The 27,563-nt window shown below is 42.7% G+C and overlaps 1 protein-coding gene across 15 annotated transcripts in view; it reads right to left on the bottom strand.

Annotated features, from left to right (window-relative positions):
• Positions 1 to 329: 329 nt before the first annotated feature.
• Positions 330 to 27,563, bottom strand: part of MBNL2 (muscleblind like splicing regulator 2) — a 77,284-nt gene continuing 50,050 nt past the window's right edge. For 7 of the 15 annotated variants that reach the window (XM_081198550.1, XM_081198546.1, XM_081198557.1 and 4 more), the window contains 3 exons: positions 23,966 to 24,001; positions 20,092 to 20,186; positions 330 to 5,350 (listed from right to left, as the gene is read on the bottom strand). In XM_081198550.1, coding sequence (XP_081054676.1) covers positions 5,336 to 5,350; positions 20,092 to 20,186; positions 23,966 to 24,001 — 146 coding nt within the window. In that variant the 3' untranslated portion in view covers positions 330 to 5,335. The remainder of the gene's footprint in view (positions 5,351 to 20,091; positions 20,187 to 23,965; positions 24,002 to 27,563) is intronic. The other 8 variants (XM_081198551.1, XM_081198548.1, XM_081198559.1 and 5 more) reach the window with 2 other exon arrangements.

The following is a 27,563-nucleotide window of genomic DNA, read 5'->3' on the forward strand; positions in this document are numbered from 1 at the left end:
AAAATCATCACCTGTAGGGCGTTTTGAGCTAGCTCTTTGTCTGTGCCAAATGGAAAAGGGAAGGAAGTTCTGAATTTGTGAAAGAATGATTGTGCCAGCAGTGCAGAGCTACCAGTCTGTTCTGACTAAAAAGCATTGCATGTGGATTGAGAATGCCAGGGGTGCCTGGCATAAACTCCGGTCTGATAAAAGCACCCTAAATTCCAGCATTTCTTCATATATTTATTGCCTATAGCTTTTCTAAACGCAAGGCTCATTGATCCACTTTTCTTTGTTGGAATCGTTTTCTCAGTATGTCACAACAATGAAATAACACTGAAGTACCAGAATCATTTTAAAATGCTTCTTTTTATTTCCATGGTTGCACATTGGGTAATTAAATAATATTTCAACCAACTCATAAATGAGTATTTAAATCAGGCTCCTAAATAATTACAGTACATGGCATAAGAGAAGGGGTTTATTTAACTGTTAGCAAAGGATGCAGTGTAAATGTCACCATTGATCATTTTGTATGGGCAAATTAAGGTATTTTGGTGAAGTGCTCTTATAGAAAATACAGAGACGTCCCAAGACACTTGAAATTATGTCTCGGCTTCAGTACTTGCTGACTATATTGGCCCATTTCATGGTTGCTTCAAAGGAGTATTAAAAACAACAACAACAACAAACCAATGTAAGGTCGATTTACCATCGTTAGACATTCTTTTCCAAAATATAAATGAAGTTTTGGCAAATAATATTTATACAGAAAAATAGGTTTAGATCTTTCCAGATTCAATGTATTCTACAAAACTACTCTAAAATAAATAAAAAATTATGTTCTTGTATACTTTTTTTTTTAACGCTAGTTCTTTCTTTACTATGAGTACAGATTAAAAGCAGGAGGCACTGAGACTAAACAAAGTGCAGTTGAGAATGGGCAGAAGGAAACCAGGCTTGGGTATCACGTCACATTCAATCTCAGCTTAAAACAAGCTGTGGTTTAATGTGAGATAGTGGGTGCTCCTCTTCCACTCCTACCACGTTGTGGATCAAACAATGAGTCGGCCTTGTTGTGTTGTCTGAACCTGGGCTCATTGTCATTGCTCTCCAAACCAGCCAATATCTGTTTTTAGCTTACCACTAGTGTTTTGTTTGGGGAGAAATGAACCACAAACCTGGGTTTGATTGATGAGACAAGGCAGATTCTGGCCTATTTTGTCCACAGGGTGGCAGCAGTGGAAAAGCAGCACTGAAAACTTTCTTAGCAGCATGTGCTAGCAAACACACCATAATTTGCTTTAAACTATGGTTTAATGCATGGGTAGGCAAACTAAGGCCTGGGGGCCAGATCCGGCCCAATCGCCTTCTAAATCCGGCCCGCAGACAGTGTGGGAATCAGTGTGTTTTTACATGAGTAGAATGTGTCCTTTTATTTAAAATGCATCTCTGGGTTATTTGTGGGGCATAGGAATTCGTTCACACACACCCCCCCAATATAGTCTGGCCCCCCCACAAGGTCTGAGGGACAGTGGACCGGCCCCCTGCTGAAAAAGTTTGCTGACTCCTGGTTTAATGTGATGTACACACTGGGCCAGTGATTTTGCTGTCCTAGAGTCATGCATTTGCGTGACTTCTGCTCTCCTAGGTAGCCCTTGCTGAAAAGGACAGGGTTAGACTTCCTTTGCGGGTGAAAATGAGAAGTTCTTGTTGTTAGTTCTGCTGATGGGACGCGTTCTGGTAGAAATGCAAAACAGGATTAGGCTTGTGTTGCGGGCTGAAAATGGAAGCCAAAACAGTAAAATGAGGCAAGCAACAAACAGTGGGACAAAGCCCTGTGTTTAGATGCCAAATGGCTGAAAGCAAGTATTAAAATGCATATAGCTCTAAGGGTTAGAACATTGGGTTGAGGCTGGAATAAACACTATATGAAGACCAGCTGGGTGGCTGGAGCAGAGATAAAGGAGGAATCGGTTCTGGAGTGCAGGGCTGACATGAGGGCCGGCCCAAGACGTTTTGGCAGCTGAGGCCAGCCACAAAATGGCGCCCTGCCCGCCCATCAGGGAAGAAGGGGTGCATGAAGTTCTACATTGGGAGCAAGGAGAGGAATAGCTCAGGAGAGCATGAGACTCTTAATCACGGTTGTGTGTTCGAGCCCCACGTTGGGCCAAAGATTCCTGAATTGCTCTGAGTTGGAGTAGATGACCCACATGATCCCTTCCAACTCTACAATTCTACATTGGGAGTAAGGGGTGAGGGAGTGAATATCTATATTGGGAATGGGGGGTGGGGAAGGGGGCAGGCTTGGAATCACACGGGGTTGGTTCAGAGCCCAAACACCCCAGAAGGCAGCCCCTGCCATTTCATCCTTAGGGGTGGGAGACTAGCAGAGCCTTCTACTCGATGACTTCTACAGTGGCACTGGAGGCGGGAGCAGCTCAGGAGGGGTAGATCCTGCCCCCAAAGCATATGTAGCAGCAGAGGTTGGCAACAAATTCCGTGGAGGCTGGATCTTGCCTTGCCTCGCCTCAGGGTTGGGCCAGCCCTGGCTGGCACAGTAGTAGGGAGCAGGATTTTTAAAAGTTGCAAGTGAGAACGTGCCAGGGGCGAGTGGATTAATATATGTTGTTACTATAATAAAATTATAAATTACTTCAGAGCCAGAGGCTGTTGAAGCTGTGTAGACCAAAGCAAAATGGGGTGATGCAACAGACTCGGAAAACGATGCAGGTAAGATGAAAGCTTAGTCAGGGCTCCTGGAGGACATTTGGGGAGTGGTTTGTGTGGGACTCATTCTAGCTGCTGCTGGTTTCTCTGCCTGTGCAACCTCTGTGACTCATGCTCTTAAAGCTGTGATTCTCAAACCACTTAGTCCAGCCTAGCCCCATTGAGACAACACAGCTATTTTGGAGCCAGTGGATTGTGGTTTGACATAAATATTTTTAGAAATGTAGAAACAGAACAAACTTATATGTCAATACAGTGGAACTCTCTTTTTTTAAAAATAGGATCTCTCTTTTTCTCTTGGTTCAGGAGGAAATAAAGATAATGACGTTTGATCATTAATGAATAGAACAGAACATTGCAGTGATTCTAAGAAAATAATTGTTTAAACATAATGTCCGATAAAACATTCTTTCTACAGTTTAAATATTTAAACAACATACATAAATTGCCATTTAGTATTGTCCAATAAACTATCAAATGTTTAAATGCTTTTTTTTAAAAAAAAAAAAGAACCCAAACTACAGATGTAGGTTAACGGCCATATTCTCAACCTAGGTTAAACATCTGAGAAAATTTACAAGTAAAGATAAAAGAAATACATATTCCTCACAAATTAAAACTAATGCAAGATTACAAACACTATGTTTACCATCAGATTTTGGGTTCTTTGTTCCCCTCCCCCCTTCTTTTAGGTGATCGAAGCTATCGTTTGAATATAAACAGATATTAGACATTTGAAAAGCAAGATTAACACTGAAAAATAATTTCATTAACAAAAAAATCAATTAGTGCTTCTGGTCTTTCTGAGTAGGCAGTGCCGCCAGAGCTAAGTAGCTTAGAATCAATCTGAAAAGTCTAAGTTAAAATACTGCAATCATTTATAATGTTCACATGGAAAAAACCAGATGTTTCAAACAATTATACATATTTCCATAGAACAGCTGCTTTTTTGTTTTATAAACAATAATTTAAAAACTATGTACTTGTCTGATATATGTGCAACATATAAAATGTGAAATGTGACATATTTGGTACAACAGTGTAGGAAACAAATCTTAAAAACAAACCTCCTACATTAATCAAATGTATATAATTACCTTGTAAATCAACACAGTTTTTAAAAAAGTAAACATTAAAATCTGTTTTGTCCATATATATGTATGTGTATATATAATATGTATATAGCTGTATTAAAGATATCTTCATAGTTCTGTGACATAAAATAAGCTTTTAAAGAAAAAAAGGTTAAAAGAACTAGTTTCTTTCTCTGTGCTGTAATCCGGTTACAACTTCTTAAACCTGATTTTAAAAATACGGCAACAGTAACAATGGATTAAACTGAAGCTCTCTCTACATTTTGTTCAGTATTCTCCTAGTCATCTAGATTAAAGTCACTTATTAGTTTTTTCAATGACTCAGTTTCAATTATTCCGTTTTGAGTTAAATTAGAATATCTTGCTATCTTTTCACCTATAGACCCATTTCTTTAATTGGGAAGAAGTTATTTCATAACAAGTTCTTATTTTTGGTAACCTGATTGCAAATCTGAAAGCTTAATCACTTGGTGTAAATTCAATTATAGACATCAGTGTCACATAAGTTTCAAGTCTGATGTGGCAAAATTTAGGCACTTTTGCAAAGGCTTTATTTTAAAAAATATCCTCTCTCTTTGTAAAATAACATAGTCAAGACTTTGTTTGGGGTATGGAAACCATACTGTGCAAAGGTTTAATTTAGTTCTAGAATGCCACGATTCCAGTACAGCTTCTCCGCACCTGCCCAAAATCAGCTCGTGTGCATCTCCGCAATTTGTGCTTTGCTTTGGAGCTTTTGACGGGTGATGTGCAGGGATACAGGGTTCGGCTTTCACATCACCTCCTTTGCCTTGGCATCAACTGCCTAGTAGAGAAGTGAGCTTTTTAAGAGAGTACAAAGTGGTCAAAGGGTTAAAAGTTAAGTCTGCAGTTGGTGAAGATTGGCCAAGATCCAAAGGGTGACTGGGGTGGGCACCCGAGGGCTTGCACGTGCTTTGATTCCCCCCCCCGCTTCCTCTGAGCAGGAGAACCCCCTTTGCCGTCTCACCTACAGCTTTGGGAACTCTCCACAATTTCCTAAGCAGTTTGCCCTGCGAAGTGGCCGGGGCCCTCGCCCACGTGGAGCTAGTTAGGTGGTTCTCTGGACCTTGGGCTTAGTGGCCAATGTAAATCATTTATTGCTAACATTGAAAGATTCATAAAGTTGTGAACCCTACAATAATATATGAATAGGACTACTTACATTAGCTATAATCATGGCGGTAAGACGATATTTCTAAGAAGTAAACGGTGCTGTATAAAACCTTTAAAAGTAAAATGTTACCCTTTTTTTAAGTCTTGAACCATCACAGCTGGCATCAGATAGTTAACTAGATTAGTTTGGAATATACTAAGCATACCATATTTAATATTCATTTTATGATATAGCAGCACTAGCTCTTTAGTGTTTTTGTGATTTGTCCAGACGAACAAACTCTTTACTCAGCATGCAGTTTGTGGCAATTCTATTGAAGAGACAGGGTAGTATGTACAGTAACAATGCTTTGCTGTCCTCATCGAGGCCTCTTGACATTCCATCCCATTCCTGTTGACTATTTCAGGATTATCTGTTAGAAGAAAAGAAAAAACAGCAACAACATGGTTTTGGGTGTGCTATTCAATTCGGATGAAGCGACTATTCCCCCCCCCCTTTTGCTTTTATGTTGCCTCAGAATGAAGCACACAGATGATGCGCCTAATGTTCTTATGGACTAAACTTGCATAGTATGCGAGCCTTTTAAGAATAACAGTGCTCATTTGTTACAATGGTGTGTGTTCCCAATAATTTCCTGGACATGCAATACAGTCGTACCTCGGATCCCAAACACCTTGCGAGTCAAACATTTTGGCCCCTGAACGCTGCAAACCCGGAAATGAGTGTTCCGGTTTGTGAACCTTCTTTGGAACCTGAACGTTAAACGCAACTTTCCGTTGGCTGCAGGAGCTTCCTGAAGCGAATTGGAAGCCGCGCTTTTGTTTCCGAACATTTTGGAAGTCGAACAGACTTCCAGAACGGATTCTGTTCGACTTCCGAGGTAGCACTGTATTCGGAAACTCACCACTGTGCCCTGTGCCTTTGCCCTCTGTCTTGACAGATGTTGCTGAGAGCTGGGAATACTCTGGCTGCCATCTCTGAATGGCGCCACCCCAGCACCATGCTCAGCTGGGGTTCTCCTGTGCCACATCATTATTTCTTCCACAGGCACCTTCCCCTATGCCGGGGAAAAGTAGTCTCCAATTAGGGAATGTACTTCAAGCTTGCCTTTAGAACCAGAGACTAACCTGGAAAGGGAGATGTATCCATGAATATTTGCCCAATATGTCACCTAGGACGCAGCTATACAGCTGCAAATAAAACATTGTAAGAGTGTTTTAAGTGCAATATACAATGTGACACTAGATGGTGATGGTGAGCCTTATGGAAAATTCAATGTACAGTGGAACCTCGGTTGTCGAACGCAATCCGTTCCGGAAGACCGTTCGGCTTTGAAAACGTTCGACAACCGAGGTGCACTGGGCGATCATCAAAGTGAATGGAGAAAGTTGAGAAACGCACCTCGGAAGCTGTTCGAGGCGTGTTCGAAAATGGAAGCATTCGCTTCTGGGTTTACGGCGTGCAGGTTCTGAAATGTTCGGCTTCTGAGATGCTCAAAAACCGAGGTTCCACTGTATTTTTTTAAAAAGCTTTAAAAAAACCCATTTTAAAAAATGTGTGTGCAGATTCCACCCTAACCTGCTTAGTAAGAAACCAGAAATCCACAAATACTGAAAAGTAGTCTCCAATTGGGAAATGTACTTCAACCTTGCAACGGACAGTCTCAGACTGAATAAAAGGGAAAACGCCTCCAGGTAATTGGGCAAGGAAGAATTGGTGGCTTTTTTCTTTCAGGGTCGCAAATTATTAATTTAAGCACCGTAAGACTAATGAAATGGGCTAGTAATTTTTGTGGACTTATTTACAAGGCTGATTTATTATTAAACTCAACTGCTTGAAGCAGGAGCTGCTTGCCTGGTGGGGTGGAGCTGCAGCAATAGCCTTCAGGCAACAGTGTTGATGCCATTCAGCAACCGCTGAACGGGCATCTCAGCAGGAACACTGCATTGGCTCTGCCAGTGCACCCACGCAGCCGCAACCATGCAGCTGCCCTTCTTGGCAAGAAGCAAAGATGCTGCTGCCAGAAGACTCTTGCCGCAGCTCTGACCCACCAGGTGAGCTGCTTGAAAGTAAATTTCTCTTGGTAGATCCTTGAGGCCTCAACTCTCAAATTCTAGCACAGGCTCCCACTTATGCAGAAGTTACATTCTGGGCCTCCGCACGTGTCAGTGAAATGCACATTAAGTGGGGGAAACCCTGAAGAGTCCTAGTGGCTTGCAAGGAAACACTACCTGGAACCTGAAGAGGATATCCTCTTTGAGCTCCGGGGAGGGCCTTCTTGCAAGCCGGAGGGGGAGCGGGGCTTTGTTGAGGCTGCTCAGCCTCCCTGCCTAGCAGCTGACATGTGGGGTAGCGCAGCAGCCGCTTCCCCGCACATCAGATGAGCATCTCAACAAAGCCCCACTGTCCCTCCAACTTACGAGGAGAGCCTCCCAGGTGACCAAAGAGGACGTCTTCTCTCTGGGGAGGGTTTTCATGTGAACCAAGAGGATTCTCTAGGGTGCTCCCCACGTCCCGGCACCAGATGTGTGCACGGTCACGTGCAAGTGGGGAGCTGCCTGTACACAGTTTTCCAGTTAAAGTAGAAGATGTAAAATTTATATGCATGTGCACACCACAATTTAGCATGAGATGAACAAGTTGCAGCAAGCTTCAGGCTTGTGCACTGATTTCCCGGCATGGCCAGATATTCAAAAGATTCCGCTTTTGATTAACCACAGCTTGCCATGTAGTTTGGACCCACAATTATAGTAAGCATTAACTATGGTTTGTTTGAACAAGCCAGCGTCGGTTAACTATGGTTTGAAGGTAAATATTATCATAGTTAATATTAAACCAGTTTGTCAGTCAGAATGACACAATTAGGATTCAGAAAAAGTGACAACTTCCAAATTACTTCTCCCTGATTCAACAGCATCTGAGGACCCAATGTTGAAGAAAACTGCTATGGGAAATGCAACCACTATGAAGATCTAATTGGGGACACTTTAGGATGTTCCTGGTTGATTTTTAAAGTTCAATGTACAGTCGTACCTTGGAAGTCGAACGGAATCCGTTCCGGATGTCCATTCGACTTCCAAAACGTCCGAAAACCAAAGTTCGGCTTCTGATTGGCTGCAGGAAGCTCCTGCAGCCAATTGGAAGCCCCATTGGACGTTCAGCTTCCAAAAGAACGTTTGAAAACCGGAACACTCGCTTCCAGGGTTCGATCGTTCAAGAGCCAAAACGTTCGAGAACTAGGCTGTTCAAAAACCAAGGTACGACTGTTTAAGGTTTGAATCCTGTATCATCACCTGAGCACCATGAGACGCTACACCAGCATGGAGCCTACAGTTCCAAAATATGCAGCTGCTACATTTTTCTACATAACTTTCAGAACATATTTCTGAGAAAAGGTGGCAGTCTTCATCAGAATGGTGGGTGTATTTCATGTTCTCAGGGCAAATGGATATATTCTGTATGACATACATGAACTATTAACTACAGTGAAATATTACCTCTGCCCTACAGTCTAAAACTAAAATGCTATAATACATTACTAAAAACTAATACAAAAAGCTAAAATACATTAGCCATTAGGAGGCTTATTTCAGCCACATAAAGAATCAACACCTTTATCAATAAATAGTTGCTGGAGCCAGATATGAGAATATAAAAGACTAGTGAGAGACCAAGCTTAAACCACAGGATGGACAATTCATAAAATAAGCAAATAATAATTTCAAGTTATTTTATCCAGCTTCCTGCAGATAGCTCTACAGAGTTTCATTTATTTATGGGAAACATATTTTTCAATCACAACACTATTCTAATAATATTAGAGTGAGAGTACAAGAATCTGAGGCCTTACACTAATCCACAGATGTTCCCTGCCATAGCTTTCTCCTTGCTGTAGCTGCTTCTATCATTTATTTATTCAAATATTATTTATTTTTAATTCTGTTTTTAAGACCAAGAAAAAGGCTCCCAGAGCAGCTCACAAATCACTAAAAATGGACAGTCCCTGTCAGCAGCATTACAATATAAACAGACATGACGCAAAAGGGAAATGGATTGGGGGGAGGAATAAATGAACTTGGGTTCAAGTTCATGGTTAAAAGTTGCTCTAATGACTAGCTGGGAATGGAGCAGGGCAGGAAACGGGGCAACTCCCCACAACTCTTCCTTTCCTCTGCTGCAACTAGGGGGGCAATTTAATCACAGGAAGCTGGTATGAAGCCAGATCCAAACCCCATTCAGCAGTGGGGCTGCTGCTGGAAGAGGGAAAACAGGCCTTAAAAATAATGTTCTCTGCTGAGTTGCCCAGTCCTGTGGCCAAGAGGAACAGGTATAGGATCTGGCCAAGTGCCATGCCCCTAGAACACCCATTTTGGGGAATTTGTAGCAGCCTCGGCTCAGCCCTAAAAGAGCCAGGATGACCATATTACACCGGCTGAGCTGGGGTTGGGGACTTAGCTCTGACTGCGTGGGGCGTCAACCAGCCAAGCCAGAGATCCACTGCATCCTAAGCTGCTCACCCCGGCAGATCTTGCCATGGGATTGCATCCTTCCACTGCTGTTATGTTATGCCCCATACCTTTATTTAGAACAAATAACTTTGGGATTTGGTCGTGATAGAGCAAGGGTGAGGTGCCGCTGTACTCTTCTGTATACTGCAGCACAAGCTAATGTTCACAACTCAATGCAACAAACATGACCTGCTTATCTCATTTAAATCAAAGGGCCAAAATAAATTAAAAAATGGTGATTCGGGGTCATTCCAGGACAGAGATGCTCTTTCCAAAGCTATATCTGGCCCAGTGAGATCTGTTTTGGGACTGCACGCCATATTCTCTAATTCTTGGTCAACTTGAATGAACGGGACTCTCCAAATACATACATTTACAAATACATATAAATACATATATTTGCATATTTTTTAAATATTATCAATGAAAAACTGGCACATCCTTTGGGAATGACAATCTAGGCACCTCTTTCACAATCAACACTTCACCTCTACCTGAGGTTACCTGCCCAAGGATCAAAGTGCATTACCTTAAGGGTTCTTTTGCAAGAGATTTTGAAATTTCAAACAAACAGCGTCACAAACTACTTTTCAGTGCCAGAGAATTTTTGCCTCTGGGAGAAGTACCTGAATGCTATACCACAGTACAGGCATGCAAAACCCTTTTGGCTGCACAGGCCAGATCCTTAACAGGCCAAATTTGAAAGGGTTTAAATCCTGCTCGGGAAGGGGTTTGCATTGGAACCGCAGCTAAAAGGAAGGGGGAAACCCAAAGTTATAGCAAGGGGTTTCGTCCGGCTTAGCACTGGGTTTGGCCTCACAGCCTGCAAGCGCAGGCAAGCATCAAAACAAGTCGGTCAGATCACTCAGACTCTGCTTCTATTTTACTAGAACCCCAAGTCCCACCAGTCAGAATTTGGTGCAACACAGCGACTTGTCCATGTGCATGTGAAATACATAGGGTGGCAATCAATGCTAGTCCTGCTCACAGCTGACTCACTGAATTTAATGGGCATGGCTAGCATAGGTTTATTAATTGCAGTGGGTTTACTCTCAGTTGGACTTTGTTGAATACAACCCATATACGTTCTCTTGAGGCAAAGGGTTCCCCTGAGCCTGTGTTTAGCCAAGAAATTTGTTTTCAGGACTGGAACTGAGCTCATAGTCATAGTTAACTCCTGGTTTCCCCAACATTTTATTCATTTCAGCAGCGTACTTAAGGAAAGAAATACAGTGGTGCCTCGCAAGATGAAATTAATTCGTTCCGCAAGTCTCTTCGTCTTGCGAGTTTTTCGTCTTGCGATGCACGGTTTCCCATAGGAATGCATTGAAAATCAATTAATGCGTTCCTAGGGAAACCGCCTTCAGACCAGGTCCGGGGACAGTCTGTCCCCGGACCTCTTCTGAAGGCTGGGGGGGGGGGAACAAGGGCTTTTCTTCCCACCCCCAGCATTTTAAAAAACCCCGGGACAGCGGAGGACTTCTCCGCTGTCCGGGCGATCTTAAAATGCTGGCGGGCGGCATTTTAAAATCGCCCCGGGACAGCGGAGGACTTCTCCGCTGTCCGGGGCGATTTAAAAGCCCCTGGGAAGGCGGGCGGGGGGCGAAAGTCTTTGCTCCCCCCCGCCTGCCTTCAAAAGCCCTCCGGGACAGCGGAGAAACGCGCTGTGTTTCTCCGCTCTCCCGGGAAGGCAGGCAGGGGGGAACAAAGACTTTCGCCCCCCGCCCGCCTTCAGAAGGTGTTCCCTCCCCGCCGCCCGGCTTCGGAACGATGCTCCGAAGCCGGGCGGCGGGGGCAGGTGTTCCCGCCCCACCGCCCGGCTTCGGAGGAGGTCCGAGGACAGTGGGGAAGACGCGCTGCGCTTCCCCGCTGTCCCGGATATTTCCCTATGGGTTGTCGTCTTGCGAAGCAAGCCCATAGGGAAATTCGTCTTGCGAAGCGCCTCCAAAACGGAAAACCCTTTCGTCTAGCGGGTTTTCCGTCTTGCGAGGTGTTCGTCTTGCGAGGTACCACTGTAAAGTGCATTTCTGTTGCTATTGTTAAACAATCAGAACACTTTATTGATCTACTGCAAATCTTGCAAAGATCTACCACTAGAAATCCTGATCTATAAAGAATGTGTCTGTTCCTCCTGCTGCTACAGTGTGTGGGTTTCCATGATTAAAAACACACACAACTGAAATATGGTGGCTGGCGGCGACTGGCGCAGTGGCCGCCTCCATCAGCTGAATACAATGAACAAGGCAGCTGCTCTACTAATTTAAATCGACCGGAGGAACAAGATGGTATAACTTAAATCAACTTAAGAAAAGGTATAGTTCGAAATGGTAGCAAATTCTGGTTTGGAAGTATATGCTGACTTATTCATCTGGCTATTATTTTTGATTGAATTGATAGAAAATAGAAGTGACACCTCCCCATTATCATACCGCATAGCCAACTTCAATTTGTGTTTGCAAATGTCGATCTCACGATAAGGAAGCTGGCACTGTTTTTTATTTTGTCGCAAAGAAGAGGAAGAGTAGGAGGTCCGTTGCTCTGGCTCTCCCAATGTACTTTAGATTCCACCTCTTGTCCAACTGTTTCCATCCCAAAAAGTTCTTAGAAGAACTCTGAGACTTTAAGAGTAGGTTCCTGAGTCTGCTTGGGTTCCCTTTCCCCCTTAATTTCTTCTTCCATTGGTGCCATGTCTCTTAGATTAAGGCACAGACTGTCCTCCTTTTATTATTGATCTGTAAACTGCTCTGGGAACATTTTTGGCAGAATAGCAGGGCAAAATACATTGCATTAAAAAGTAATAAATATGTATTTATGCATTTACTGCAGTTCTCAAGCCCAGCAACCAAATTTCCTTCTCCCTTTCATAATTATCACAAAAGGAGTGGGAATAGAGAACATTTTCGGGAGGAGCCATAACTCATAACAGTACTCTCATTCCTTATCCCAAGCAACTGATGTTCAGAGCCAATACTGAAGGTAGGGCGTAGTCATAATGACTAGAAGCCATCGATACCCTTATCTTCTATGAATCTGTCCAATTCCCTTTTAAAGTGCACCAAGTTGGTGTCCCTCACTGCCTCTTGTTAGAACAAATCCCATAGTTCCAGCTATGCGTTGTATGAAGAAGTACTGCCTAAACTGAAAAGCCCCAAATGCTATAAGCTTTCATTATAGGGGAGCTGCTCCAGCCCACTGACTCCATTGCTTGCCCCTTTCTGAACATTCCCCAGCTGAACAGAGTCTTCCAAGTACAAAATATATCTGTATACTGGCAGTTTTACATGCCAAAGGTCCCAGGTTCCATCCTTAGCAGAGTCTTTGCCCATGGAGGATGCTGTGCTGGCAAAGGAGAGCTGCTGGTGGTCACAACGGACAGACCTGAGCTAAATGAGTCAGTGGCCTGAAAAAGGCAGGTTCATCTGCTGATATTTCTCTTGCCACCAATGTAGGTGTTTTTAAGAAGTCTTGTGATGACAATCCTGGTACAGCTCAGAAATCCCTCCATAAATTAGTTTCATTTCCACCATTAGTTTCACTTCCAACATTAACCAGGAGAAAACGTCCACATTTTTAAAGCAACAAATTGCTCCTCAAACATTTTCTGGAATGTAAAATATGATTTTTATTAAAGGTACTAAAACAGATTTCTGTTGAACTGAGAGGATACTGTATTCCAAAAAGTTAATGGTTTGAGGAAAGAATTATTTTGACTTCCTGGTATATCCATCCGTCCCCATGTCCAACCAGAGTAATTCCTTCCCACCCTACATTTTGGAGCCATCAACTTTCGGCTTCCTTCTGGCGTAGTGCAATAAATGAACAAATATCACCTGCGCAGAAGTGGTGTGAATGGAAGGAAAAGAGTAGCACAAGGTACAGCGGTTGGCAAGAAGCTGCTCAGCTCATTGTTGCTACAGGTGGAATTGCCAAGTGGGACTGAGCAGCTGACATGCTCAGATTTCAGGACACTGACTTGAAGACAGCATAGGATACAAATAGCACAGCTGTGTGTGTGGCTAGCTCTTCTACCTTCTGCTTCAGATAATTCATGGCACTGACTACTAGCCTTACATTGCATCAAGGCTATTGGTCCATCGGGTCAGTAGGGTCATTGGCAGCAGCTCTCCACTCGAGGGTTTTGGGCGAGAGTCTTCCAGCAGAAGCTGGAGATGCCAGGGACTGAACTTGGGACCTTCTGCTAAACATGTGATACATTGTGGAGTTATTGCTGTTTCCCTAATATTTAACATTTGGCATAGCAACCAAAGAGTTCAGAGTCTTCATCTGCATTACCACACTATAATCCTTATCACAACCCTGTAAAGTAGGTCAGCAGTATTATCCCCCCAACTGCTGATTGGGGATTGATGGTCCTGATGAAAGTGCATGGTATTTATTGAGAGGTACTAATCGTTGCATGATCTTGCATCGACAAATGACAGAAATAAAAAGGAATTTTGGCCACTTGTGAAAGGTTTTTGATTAGTCCTGAGATTTACAACTCACTATTTACTAATTTTCTAGACATTTATCGTAAGTGTGTGTGTGTGTGTTTTACTGTTATGGACTGTTGAGGGGACAGCCTTTGGGTAACAAGGTGTTTTATGGAGGATTTATAGTCTTTAGTTTTAATGTACAGCAATTCACATACTTGCCCAGAGTGGCATACACTGTGAGCATATACAGACAACAGTTCTGCCACACATATTACCACATTGGCTGCTGATGTGTGGCAGTGTTGAGACAGATTGAAAGATACCATTGGCTGCTCTACATAGACTCAGTGATGTTTAGATGCACGCATCCTGCTTTGCAGAGGGTGGCACTAGATTACCCTCAGGATCCCTTCTAACTCTACAATTCTATATATAATTGTGATCTATTAAGTCTCTCTTGAGTTTTGGAATTTATTTATTTGTTTACTTTTTTTTCTTAAGAGACTATGAAGATGCCTTTTCAGAGTTCATATAGTAAATGCTGAATAGGTCGCAGTCCACAAGTTGCAGAAAACTGAAATGGAAATTACGTTTAGTGGCTGAAAGTGCTGTGAAGAGGATGCTAAACACTGATATTTGCAGGCAACAGAGCTTCCTTTTAATAAAATGGCTTTTTAAAGCAATCCTTTGCACGTGAGTGGCATAGCAGGTAAATATGATGATAAAGTACATTCTAGAATCTAGATATCTTACAGAAACTCACAAGATTGCACTTACTGGAAACAATGCTATTTTTTCCCTGCAAGTTACATACAAAATTGAACTGAACAATTCTTATGTGTATGTGGTGCATTCTGGACAGTTTGCTCATCAAAGCCATCACTGTGTTCTTCAGAAGGCATTTCCATGCTCTAAGTTATAATCTTAACCCTTAGCTCTCCACTACTGCTTGCTGAATTTATTTTTACATTTGCAAACTAAAAAAAGTATCCAAAGCAAACTCTGGAGTGAGACATTCCATCCCACATTAGTGGAATTAAAAATCAGCCATACTAGCACTCCCTTATTAGGATAGTTACACAAATTTTCCTATAACTTAAAACATGACCTGTACTTGAGAAAACTTTGATCAAAATACTGCTTCACTAACTTATTCCCAAACCTGAAACTGAAGAATACAAATGAAGTCTCTGGAATTTCACGAAAGTTCACTTTCAGATAGGCAATGGTATTTCACACTTCTTAAAGTAGTGCTATCACATATTGGAAGGCAAATGTTAACTTTGAATTTGTGGCTGTAGCTGATGCAAAGCACCTTTACCGAAAAACAACCTTCTTTGCAAAGTTCTGTTTGGAGACAAGTTTTAAGTGCTGGAAAGCAATGTGGCATGTGGAAAATTAAGGAAAAAAAAGGGCATGTGAAATATGTATTAATGAGTTTACTGACTGTGTGCTGCAAAACTATTGGACAGCCATGTAAAATGGCATCTTTAATAAGAAGGAAACAAAGAAGTCCTAAATCATTCTAGTAATGATGTATGGAAGTGAGAGCTGGACCATAAAGAAGGCTGATGGCTGAAGAATTGATGCTTTTGAATTATGGCGCTGGAGGAGACTCTTGAGAGTCCCATGGACTGCAAGAAGATCAAACCTCTCCATTCTGAAGGAAATCAGCCCTGAGTGCTCACTGGAAGGACAGATCCTGAAGCTGAGGCTCCAATACTTTGGCCACCTCATGAGAAGAGAAGACTCCCTGGAAAAGACCCCGATGTTGGGAAAGATGGAGGGCACAAGGAGAAGGGACGACAGAGGACGAGATGGTTGGACAGTGTTCTCGAAGCTACCAGCATGAGTTTGACCAAACTGCGGGAGGCAGTGGAAGACAGAAGTGCCTGGCGTGCTCTGGTCCAGGGGGTCACGAAGAGTCGGAGATGACTAAATGACTAAACAACAACAACAACAATTGTTCTAGGCAGCCAAGTAGGTGGATGCTTTTTCTATTGCTGACAAAATCAACATCCTACAGAGAACAAAGCTTTTTACCTTTGGCAGTAGGCTATGTATTGTGGACAATCTGTAGGGTGGGTTCTTCAAACACAGGTTTATGTTGCATCTGATCAGGAGGATGGGGGGGGGGGCACAGAGCTAGGACATGGTGTCTGGTTTAGTCTGGCCTGCCTGTTGTGCTGCCTGCTTTCTGGCTCTGAATGCTAGAGTCCTGACCCCCGCCTCCAAAAACACTTCACAGCAGAGCGCATTAGAGTGGCACAGTCTTCTGTAGCTTAGACTTGACTTGCGGCGCGCTGACCACAGTGCATGGCTACTGTTGCTCTGTACGAGATTGTTTTGATTTTAATAATGGTCTGCCAGCTTTTGTGACATGCTCTGGTCGGCTGCCGTAGTGCTAAGTGCTTTCCCATTAAGACATTCGTACCTATGCATGTACTATTTATTTTAAACTGTGTTTAATGCTGCATTTTAAATGGTCGAATCCTGGCCTGAGTCCTTATAGTGAAGGGCTTGTAATAATAATAATAATAATAATAATAATAATAATAATAATAATAATAATAATAATGGTAGCACGTTTCCAAGCAGTGTGCTCATAATGTGCCATACTATAACCTCCATGCCATTACGTTCCCAAGTATAGTCTAGGTCATCAAGGCTTGTGGCAGATTATATGAACCAACCCCAGGGCCAGGTATGAAGAAGCAAGCATAAGCTTGCTCAAGATAGGAAAGTGTGTCAGAGGCAGCTTAGATATCAGGGCTAGGGCTTAAAGAGATAAATAGCTGTGCCTTTGAGATTGGTGCTAGTGGACTGGAGTAGTCTCTGAGTAAAAGGGCTAGTAAATAATACTAAATAATACTATGTGTATGTGTATTATCTATCAGCATTTTAGATTGCTTTTACTCGTTTTTATATTTGGTTTACTGTTCATTTTGTAAGTCACTTCGAGTCACTTAGTAAAAACAAAGCAACTAATGCAATCCAAATCAGGGTGTTCACTGATTTGGTGATATGAACAAATAAACTAAGCTCCAAGGAAAAGATGAGAGAGATCCCTTTGAGAGTACCACTATCTGGTGGTATATTTCTTAATTCTCTCAAATATGGTGATCAATCAGATTCTGAGTGTAAGCAAAAAAGGCTGATTCATAATCCATATCCATGCATTCATGCATGCATGTGTGAAACGGCTATCACAAATCAAACACTGCAATATAACTTTCCTGTCAATGCACACAGATTTCAGGGGGGGAAAATATGCTTTTAAAAGAGAAGCACTGTTCATAGTCAGTTGGTCAAATCAGCTGTGCATGTCTTTGCTTTGCTAAACAAACAAACAAACAAACAAACAAATAAACAAACCATGATTGCTCGTTTTGCTATAGGGGGTGGTGAAGTCTACTTTTTCCACTAAATGAAGTGTACAGGCCCATTTTTACCCCTCCACACTCCAAACACAAAAGAGAGAGAAGCACTAAATACAAAAGAGCAAAAAGAGAGGTGAGCTCTGGATAGTACAGAAAAATAGTGGGACGTTTAATAAAAGAGTAAGTTGCCCAAGATAGATTGGGAGTTTCTTATGTGCCTAAGGAATTTTTGTTCCTGTTTTGAAAACATTTAGGGAAGGCAGGGAGGTGAATATACCTTATACACATAGGTGAGCTCCACACCTCTGTGCTGGATGGAGTCAGTCTTAAACTGTTGCTTTCATCTATTCTCCTACTGCTTCCGCTTTCCCCCTCTGCTCTATGCACTAGGCAGATTTGAAGGACCATGTACGAAGATAGCAATAATATGGGGCACACAGTACAGAACTTTCCAAACTCTGTCGCGACACATAGGTGTGTCGCTCCTTCTGGGGGCTGGAAAACTTGTTTGCTAGCAAAACTGAATTACTGTATCGCAAAAGGATGCATGTCTAAAAAGTGTGCCAACAACATGAGAAATTTGGAAAGCTCTGGCATAGTGCCTGAAGGCTTGAGCAGACTTGCTCATTTAAGATCTTGGTTGAAATCTGGCCATTTTACCAAAAGCAAAAAAATAATAGTATTATGAGGCTTCCTAACATCTGCCACATCTGTTTTGGCTTAGACAAATTGTGCTTACACAGTTCTGAAGTTCACTATTGGCACTTAACTGATGCACACATTTTGCCCGTGAATGTGAATATACAAGCATGCATACAGATAAATTAGAGAAGCACAATTAGAACAGTAGAATGGTACCTCGGTTTAAGAACAGCCCTGTTTACGAACGATTCGGTTTACAAACTCTGCAAAACCGGAAGTAGTGTCCCAGTTTGCGAACTTTACCTCAGTCTAAGAACGGAATCTGAACGGTGGAAGGGCACCGGCGGTGGGAGGCCTCATTAGGGAAAGCACACCTCGGTTTAAGAATGGTTTTGGTTTAAGAACGGACTTCTGTAACGGATTAAGTTTGTAAACCGAGGTACCACTGTAGATGTAAAATTCCTGGGTGGAAAGCGAGGCAGCACTCCCTGAGTAAGGTGGCAAGCCAGCTGCAGGTGTGCATGCAGGAAGCAGATTATATCGTCCTATTTTGGTCAGCCTTCACACCTGGTCTTAGCACTGAAACAACCTTAGTTGCCCTGACTGATGAGAGAGACTGCAGTGTGACCCTGTTGGCTCTCTTAGCGTCTTTCGACACCACTAACCATGCTGTCCTTCTGGAATAACTTAAGAGTGGAAGTGGAGAGCACTGCCCTTCTACTTGGAAGGCTGCAACCAGAAAGCAGCACTACGTGACTGTGGCTTCTGAGCTGGGGGGGAGGGTCCTGCAAAGGTCTATTCTGTCTCCTTTGCTATCTGACACACAGCTGTTGAAAGCTGTCATCAGGATTCGGAGCACAGTGTCACCAATATCCTGATGACACAAAGCACTCTCTCTCCCCATTCCATCCAAATCAGAAAGTTCTATGTTGAACCATTGCCCAGAAGCAGTGATGTGGTGGATTAAGGGCCAATAACCTGAGGCAGAAACCCGATAAGATGGAAGTGCAGTGCGTGGCTAGGTGCTGTTTCTAGGAACCTGCTCTAGAAGGAGCTTCTCGACCCTTGAAGGAGCAGGTTCATAGCCTGGGGGTACTCCTGGATTCCTGTCAATGGAGCTCCCGATTGATAGGAGAGTTTATGCCCAGCTTGGGCTTGTTTGGCAGCAGTGGCTGTTCTTGGACTTGGGATAGCCTGGTCTCAGTAGCCATCTCCAGCTTGGGCCACTGCAATGTACTTTACAGAAGTTGCCCTTGAAGGAGGCATGGGAGCTTCAACTAGTGCAGAAAGTGGCTTTCAGGTTGGTGGAAGTACTGCACCAACTCTCTGTGAATTACAGGGGCCAATTCAAGGTGATGTACTGATGCGCACAGCTCTAAATGGCTTGGGATCCAAGGGTCTACACGATATCCCCCACAACACACACAAATCAACCATCTTGGGCTTTATGGTGGACAAAGGAGGCCCTGTTACTGGTGCTGCTACTGACTTGACACAGGGCCTTCTTGGTAGTTGTTCTCCGATGATGGAATACCCTTTCAGACATATGTCCCCTCCCTTATTAACATTTAGGCAGAACTTAAAAACATTTCTCTATACCCAGCAATTGATGGATACTTGATTCTATTTTTAAAAAATGAATTCCTTTTTCTGTTTTGTTGTTTGGTACCCAGGTGACTTTAGGAGGAAGGGCAGGAAAATAAATATAGATAGATGATAGATAAATCCTCCAGCTGTTATTGCAGCTGACTTTGTCCTTTTGGAGTTTGTTTCAGCCTTAAGAAAAAGACTAGTTATTTATACTTACTGTGTGGAGAAAAGGTAGTTAGCATTTGAAAAATGATTTAACACATTACCCCCCCCCCCCCGGAATTCCAAAAGTTAATTGGATCATTCCAATAGATCACTGCTAAAATGAATGTATATGAGTTGGGTTAATTACACAGTGTTAGAAACAAAAAACAAACAGTGCAACATTAGACATAGCTATACCATTATTTGCAATAAATGTTAACTCTAAATAAGTGCAACCTGTCCACAAATACTTGCTAAAGGACTACTTCAAAATAAAGTTTGATGGGTAAAAACATGAAGAAAAAAATTCTCCAGGAGAATTTTTTTTTTAATAAGTACCAGCACTCATTTAGAGTTTGGGATTTGTGAAAGAAAGCTTTAAAAGGAGCAAACCTGATTGGCTGTGGCTGTTGCGGCGAAGGGGACACTTGTTGCAGGAGTTGTTGCTGCAGAGACAGTGGCGGACGTAGCGCTGTGCATCATGGGTACTTTCAGGAGGGGAGCCATGGAAGCAATGAACAGGAGTGTGTAGCATTATGGCAATGGCAGTGGAATTTTGGCATGGTGAATATCAGAGCAGCAGCAGCAGCAGCAAGCCATCATGGGTTAAACCAGCAGATGGCATGCAATCACAATGCAAAGCAAGAAAGCGTGGCAGAGAAATAAAACAAAAGGGAAAATAGCTTATTACAGGTACAATTTAAAGGAAGAATGTCACAGTTATCAACGATTCCCAGAAAAGAATTATTAATTCGTGGTTTTGGTATCTTTTATTTAATAATGCTTTCATGAAAATGGCCAGTTCGTTTATGGAAAAGCTGGCGTGGTTTCCCCCTAAAATAACAAAGGTGTCCTAGTAGGGGGTTCTCTGTCAAAGTTTAAAAGCCAAGGATGATATCCAGTGACGTCAGCCCCCAGACTTCCCCCTCCTACCCTCTTCTCTTCAGTGCCTGCCCCCCCCCAGTGCTCCCCAAATCTGCTCTGGAAGGTTATGGACCCTCAAGAGCAGATAGAGGGCACAGGGGGGTGGCAGGGAGTGGGGTCCCATCACATTCATTAAGCATCACCCCAAACCAGAACTACTGGTATTTGGAATTCATTTATATTTTTAAAAAACAAACAAACCTAGTTTTCTAAAAGGCCCAATTGCCTGGCTCTGAAGGTGTTCCTGAGCAGGCAGCAGACACCTCTATCTGCAGAATGAAGGTTATTCCCCAGTTCCTGCCTAAGGCTGTTCCAGAAAAGTCCCTAACCCTCCAGAGGGTGTTTTCTGGAGGAATACAGGAGGGATGCATTAAGAACGAGAGTGCAGAAAAGCTCCATTCCCTCACATTTCTCAAACCCTCTGCCTAGCAAACTTTCCCGTCACTGTCCTAGAAATTACGATCCTATAAACTTAATTTTGGGCTCTCACCTTCTGCCTGCCTGCCCGCATGTGACAATGTTCTGACACCTGCTTCTTATCATCTTTACCAAAACCTGCTCTTACACAGTGGTGCCTCGCAAGACGAAAAGAATTCATTCCGCGAGTCTTTTCGTCTTGCAATGTTTTTCGTCTTGCGAAGCACGGTCCGTCGCAACTGCGCCTCTTCAAGCGGCTTTAAAAAAAAAGCGCAAGACGTTTTCGTCTTGCGAAGCAAGCCCATAGGGAAATTCGTCTAGCGAAGCAACGCAAAAACGGAAAACCCTTTCGTCTAGCGAGTTTTTCGTCTTGCGGGGCACCACTGTATATGAGCAGCTGGTACTAAAATCCTTAGGCAAGCCTGTGATCATATTACTCTTAAACTACTGGATTCACCTCTGTGTCCATTTCTGTCACCTCTTCCCACTTTGGAAAGAGAGAAGTCTTCCAAAATAAGTGCTCCTCCCAGATGTTATGACTACATCATTACTCTGTTTTAGGCTAAAAAACCCATGCACACTTCCGAGGAAGCCCCACAGAATATAATGGAACATATTGACCCTAACTGCATATAGGATGGTGGTTCCTGAAGTAACCCTCTGTCATTTTCTATTGCCACCTCTGACCCCCAATATCTGGTTCAGGAGCAATACAGGTCATGTGGGTCTTGCTCAACTTCTGTTCCCATCAGTTTTCTCCTGCAGCCTTTTCTGCTTTATTGGCCGAGGGAGCCGGCGTACAGCTTCCGGGTCATGTGGCCAGCATGACTAAGCCGCTTCTGGTGAACCAGAGCAGTGCACGGAAACACCGTTTACCTTCCCGCCGGAGCGGTACCTATTTATCTACTTGCACTTTGATGTGCTTTCGAACTGCTAGGTTGGCAGGAGCAGGGACCGAGCAACGGGAGCTCACCCCGTCGCGGGGATTCGAACCGCCGACCTACTGATCGGCAAGTCCTAGGCTCAGTGGTTTAACCCACAGCGCCACCCGTGTCCCAATATTTCTTTAGGGTACTGCAAAAATGCACGCACAATGTGCCAAGTCTTACTTTCCGGGGCTTCCTAACACACTCCCTCGCCTATTTCTACTTCAGGTCCTGGCAGGGTCCTCTAGCCATAGCTGTCAGCGTTTTCCTTTTTTAAAGGGAAATTCCCTTATTCCGAATAGGATTCCTCGCAAGAAAAGGGGAAAGTTGACAGCTATGCCTCTAGCTGCCTTATTCTCTCACTCCTCAAACATTCTTCACCTCCTCTCTTTTAAGTCCTTCAAAACACCTTACTTGCACTTAACTACATCCTTCCATCCATCTATATAAAGTCAGGGTTTGGATGATTTAATCTTATTATAGAGACACGCATTTTAGCTACATGAAAGATGCAGCCCTGCAACCCACTAGCGCCATATGCATGGACAGCTGCTTATGCAGAAAACTGGCAATCACTGGCCATAGATTGATATAAAACTTGAGGTTTAGCAAACGGAATCAGTTTATACTATCACACCGAAATAGGGGCACAACCTGCTTTATTTCCTTCTGAAATGGGAAAGGTACAATTATGAAAATGAAATAAACTTAATTTTGGTTTCTTATGTTCTTATATCAAGCTTACAGGTTTTGTCTTTTGAAAAGACAAGCGATACTCATTCAATCCTTTAAATGTATCCTTTTGCTTTTTATGACTCTCGGTCGAAATCTGATTTATTTCACTGTCTGTAATCATTTTCTGAGGGAGCTATTCTACACGAGGAGCTGGCATAAAGAAAGCTGGTGCGAGTTAAGCTGTTCAGCAGCCAAGCCAACCTTACCTGGGCAAAGGGAAAACAGGCCTTTAGAATGGGGTTTCAGATACACCACATTTTTTGTTAATTTATGCTGGGTTGTCCAGTCCCATGACTGAGCTGAACAGGGCTTAGGATTCAGTGTAAGTGCTACCTCCCTGTTCCTGCCCCCCAAACCCCTCTTGTTCAAAGCTTTCGCCAGCTTCAGATCCAGCTGTGACCTGGATGAGTCAAGGATGAGGGAATTAGGCTGACACAGTTCAGCTGGAGAGCCACTGGATCCCAACCCACTCATCCTGGCAGATCTTGCTATAAGATTTAGCTAGTATATTATTTGATCCTGAGGAGGAAAGCAGTTTATTATGGTAATTTATTTTGGTTCAGTTTTATAGATAAATTGATCTCTTATCATAGCACATAGGCAGAAGTTTGATTGCAAATGAGTAGTTCAAAGGCAACAGACATAATGGATATTCAGTATTAATTTGGGGGAAGTCTGCTGGGCAAACTCTAATTTTATTTTTTTAAAACCAGAAAGTGAAAACTTTTCAAATGTTTCAACTCTTAAGTCAGATATATTTTCAATCAAAGGAAAATATTCTTTAGGTCTAAATACTTTTCTCTACTTTTTATTGCAAGTATTAAAATTAGGATTTCTGGGAAACACTGATAAAACTTTCTCACAACACAGCAAAAAGAAGAAACAGGCACACCACTATGAAACTTTAGAACACTAATGAAATTAGACTGCTTTTTCAATATCTTATGGTTTAATAATGCTAGCAATATAAAATATAGAAAAAGTTTTTTTTTTCTTTTGAAAACAGAAAAGCAGCTTGGAATTCATGGTGTTTGTGCTTTTTGCAGTGGGATTGTCATAGCAAGTGATGTTGCATCTAAGCAGCAGGGTTTTTTGTTTCATTTTTTTTTTTTAACAATTAAGTTGAAAAATTTAACTGTTCAAGCAGAAGTCCAAATGGATCATCAGATTGAGTCAATTGTCTAAGTTATGTTTCAGTTCCTCAAAACAAAGGAAACTACAGAATACGATAAAAAAAGAGATCAATAAAGAAGTTTGAAACCTACCAATACTGGTAGCGGGTGTCATGCACAAAACTGACCCTGGGTGTCATGCAATGATAGGTGGAAAAAGTGAATAAAGGGAAGAAACAGGTTAGCTGTTTAGAGTTAACATTCAAAGTGAGATCCAAGCATCCCCAAGATAAGCCAAAGTTAGTTAAATACAATTTCAAAGAGATCATTCATAGCTTCTTTGCTGTTTTAAAACAGTTCTTCTTATAGTCACTCAACACATTGTGCACATTAATCAAAATCCATATGGCAGAGCCTTTCTTTAGCATTTCCTTTCAGCAACGGGAACTAACTATTTAAAAAGCAATCACTTTGAATAGCCTAGGTTATCCAACAATGGTCTGTATCACGATCTACAACTCGCAGCTCTGTTTTAAGCCCCCAAAATGTACTACTAAGATAAACAAGATTACTTCAGAGCCAATATAGTTAATACTGCAGCCATGACAGACAGGAAATCTGTGCAGACAACACTTGGCAGTAAGTCCCATTGGACTCAGTGGGACTTCCTTCCAAATATGTATAGCATTGAGCTACCCTCCATCATTTAAACAATTTGCTTTACGCACAGGTAAGATAAATCAGGGTGTTTTTTTCTGCGTTTCACGTTCAAAGATAGTTTTTAGCTTGCAATGCCTATTCAGAAGGAAGCCCTATTGAATTTAATGGGACTTACTCCCAGGTAAGTGGGGTTAGGACTGCAGCCTGTGGGGTTAGGACTGCAGCCTAACAATGCAATTGCATAAATGTCTTCTCAAAACGAGATTGCACTGAGTTAAGCGGGACTTACTCCGAGCTATAGCATCGCAACCTAAAAGTATTAATACTCTACATTAACAAAGCTATTAAGTCTGCTTCACATTATACTCTTAAATACACTTACTAGAGAGTAAGTCCCACTGAACACAACGGAATACACCTCCAAGTAAACATGCATAGGACTGTGCTGTTAGTATGGGTGGGTTTCATTTTTGACCTGACGCAGTGCCTGACGTACCATTATATTTTTTGTATGTTCTTTTGCATCTTTGCAATAACTCAGTGTTCCCTAGGGCCCTCGTAGTTAGGAGAAAATAGGCAGATGGGGGGGGGGAAGGATCTGTATATGTAAAATGTTTTGAAATCCCAGCACGTCCTGCAGTTCCATATACATTACCTACAGCTAGCTAGCTAGCTAGCTAGCTAGCTAGCTAGCTATGAAAGACCTTGCCTTGAAGGAACAACCTCCAGTGAATAATTCAATATTTCTATTATCATGCTCAATTAAAAAACCCCCAAGAAACGAGTATTTGACGAAAAATACTGCTGTTCCTTTGCAGATCATAAAGCAAACCAGGCACCAAATTACCAAATGACTATGCTAAAGGCATAGTAACTTTGCCTATAGCCCACAATCCATTTACTTTAATTCTTCTTACTGTGGAAGAATCAATGAGATGACTCTAGCATTTGTGGGCAGTGAATGGTAGCAGTAGTGGATCGTGCAGTATTGAAAAATGGAGACGGGAGCTACTCCGTATTTTTCACATGGCTTGGTTTAAAAAACAACCACAACCTCATATGTATTTTCCCACATTCCCCCAAATAGAGGTTTTAGGAGTAAAAAATCCCATTTTCACATGGGACAGATATACAAATGTTAACTGGCGTTGTGTTCCTCTAGGTGCCCCTCTAGGCAAGCTCCTTCACATTATTATTTAGATCAGGGCAGTCCATTGTGCAGCCTAGGGGCTGCATGCAGTCCTTGAGGCCTTTTTTGGTGGCCCTCAGCAATATTTCATGCCCGCCTGCTGTCTTCCCAAAGGCAGATAAGTGGGGCACTGGGCTCCAGGAAGGAGGCATGAGGTGGGGTCTCTAGGTGGGGTCCTAGAGTCCTCCCGTCTCCTTCCCAAATCCTAGTTAGTGTTTTCCCAGCTTTGGGAAGGAGCTGGAAGGCTCTAGGGCCTGACCAGAGCCTCACATCTCCTTCCCAAAGCCTGAAGAAAGCTGGAGACTGTCAAATTTGGGCCTCACTCCCACCTCCCCTGCAACAAGGCAGGTTCATACCCACTTGGTATGAAACGTTGGACCACCCTGATTTAGGAGGCATACTCTGCTCAATAAATGAGAGGTATGAAAAAGTAAGCCATAGCATTTAAGGAAGCCCCTGTCAGATTCAACAGAAAAGGGGCTGCCTATTGGGGGGTGGGGATATTGTTGAGGTGTGTGAGCCCCAATCACAAGCTGAAGCTGTTCATTGCCTCTTCAGAGAAGAAAACCTCAGGCATTGCTCCTCCCCCCTCTCGGCATCAGGGCTCACCTGCTGCCTTGCAGGAGCAGCAATGTTCTACCGATCGCAGTCTTACTGCTTTCCCCAGGGATGAACAACACATGCACAGATAATGTCAGAATTGCAGAAAGCTAAAATCCACTTAGTGGGAAGATGTAAATGAGCACCGAAGAAAGCTGACCATGGTTTCTGTGTCTTCTTAAATTTTGTTTGCAAATGCAGAAAGCCACTTCTCTGTACTCCCCTCACTGAGAGGCTGCTCAAATGCGTCTGTGCAAGGGATGCATCTCTTTTAATACACTCCTGTTTTCCTTGTGTTAGCAGCAGCAGACTTGCAGCCTTCTTACACCATGTGAGTATCAACTCTCTCATGGCATCTAACCTCCAATGGAGGATTTTGGAGAGGAGAAGTGCCCATACTGCCTCTTTTCCCTCTCTTTGGCACATCACAAGATTGGCTCCAGGTTGTACCAGACACAAGCACTTCTCTCAATTGACACTTACACTGACAGGCAATGACTGGTGATTCCCCTTAGCTGGGAACAAAGTACAGGCCACATCTATATCTGAATTTTCAAGTCACTACATATTGGAGTTAAGTTGTGCCAAAAGGGGTAGAGTTCTGCAGAGACATATTAAAAGATCTTCCAGTCCAATTGTCTTTATGGACGTCTTCACTGGTGTTTCAGGTTGTTGTTTTTTGTTAGGGGTCACTACATTTTCCTACCTCTTTTCATAACGGAAACAAATGGAAAAATCATTTGTTATTGATCTTTTGTGGAAAGCTGCAGAAAATGGGTGCTTTCAAAGTTCATATAGGTTACTGGGCAAGATACCTCTGCGCTGCCAAAAAACTCAAATACAAAAATTTGCTGTAATGCAGGTGGATGCTATTCATGTAACTACTCTTTAGATCTGTGCCATTTTGTAAATACAGCTGCTGGAAATACCAGACAAAGGAGAACATCTTTAGCTCCTTCACAGATGTAATTCTTATTCCTGACTGCCCTCTAAATAAAATAACATAAGGCAACAAATTTTTTTCAAAATGTAGAAAGAAACCTTTTCCAACAAAGAAGAATGAATAATCCCGATAATGTTTTAGCAATAAATTGATACTGGGCACTACGAAATTTTCCTTTTCAGGTGTAACACTGAACCAGTTTAGTGCTAGATTCACCACCACCACTAGCAGCGAGCCTCAGGCTCTACACTCTCACCTTCTCTAGTGAACCGTGAGGAGAAGACTGAAAGCTTTGCCTTCTCTTTGCAGTCCAAACTGGGAGGGAACGCTGATTGGTTTAACCTGTAGTTTGTTCCAAC

The sequence above is a fragment of the Podarcis bocagei genome, assembly GCF_964188305.1.
Source record: "Podarcis bocagei genome assembly, chromosome: 6".
Lineage (NCBI taxonomy): Eukaryota > Metazoa > Chordata > Lepidosauria > Squamata > Lacertidae > Podarcis > Podarcis bocagei.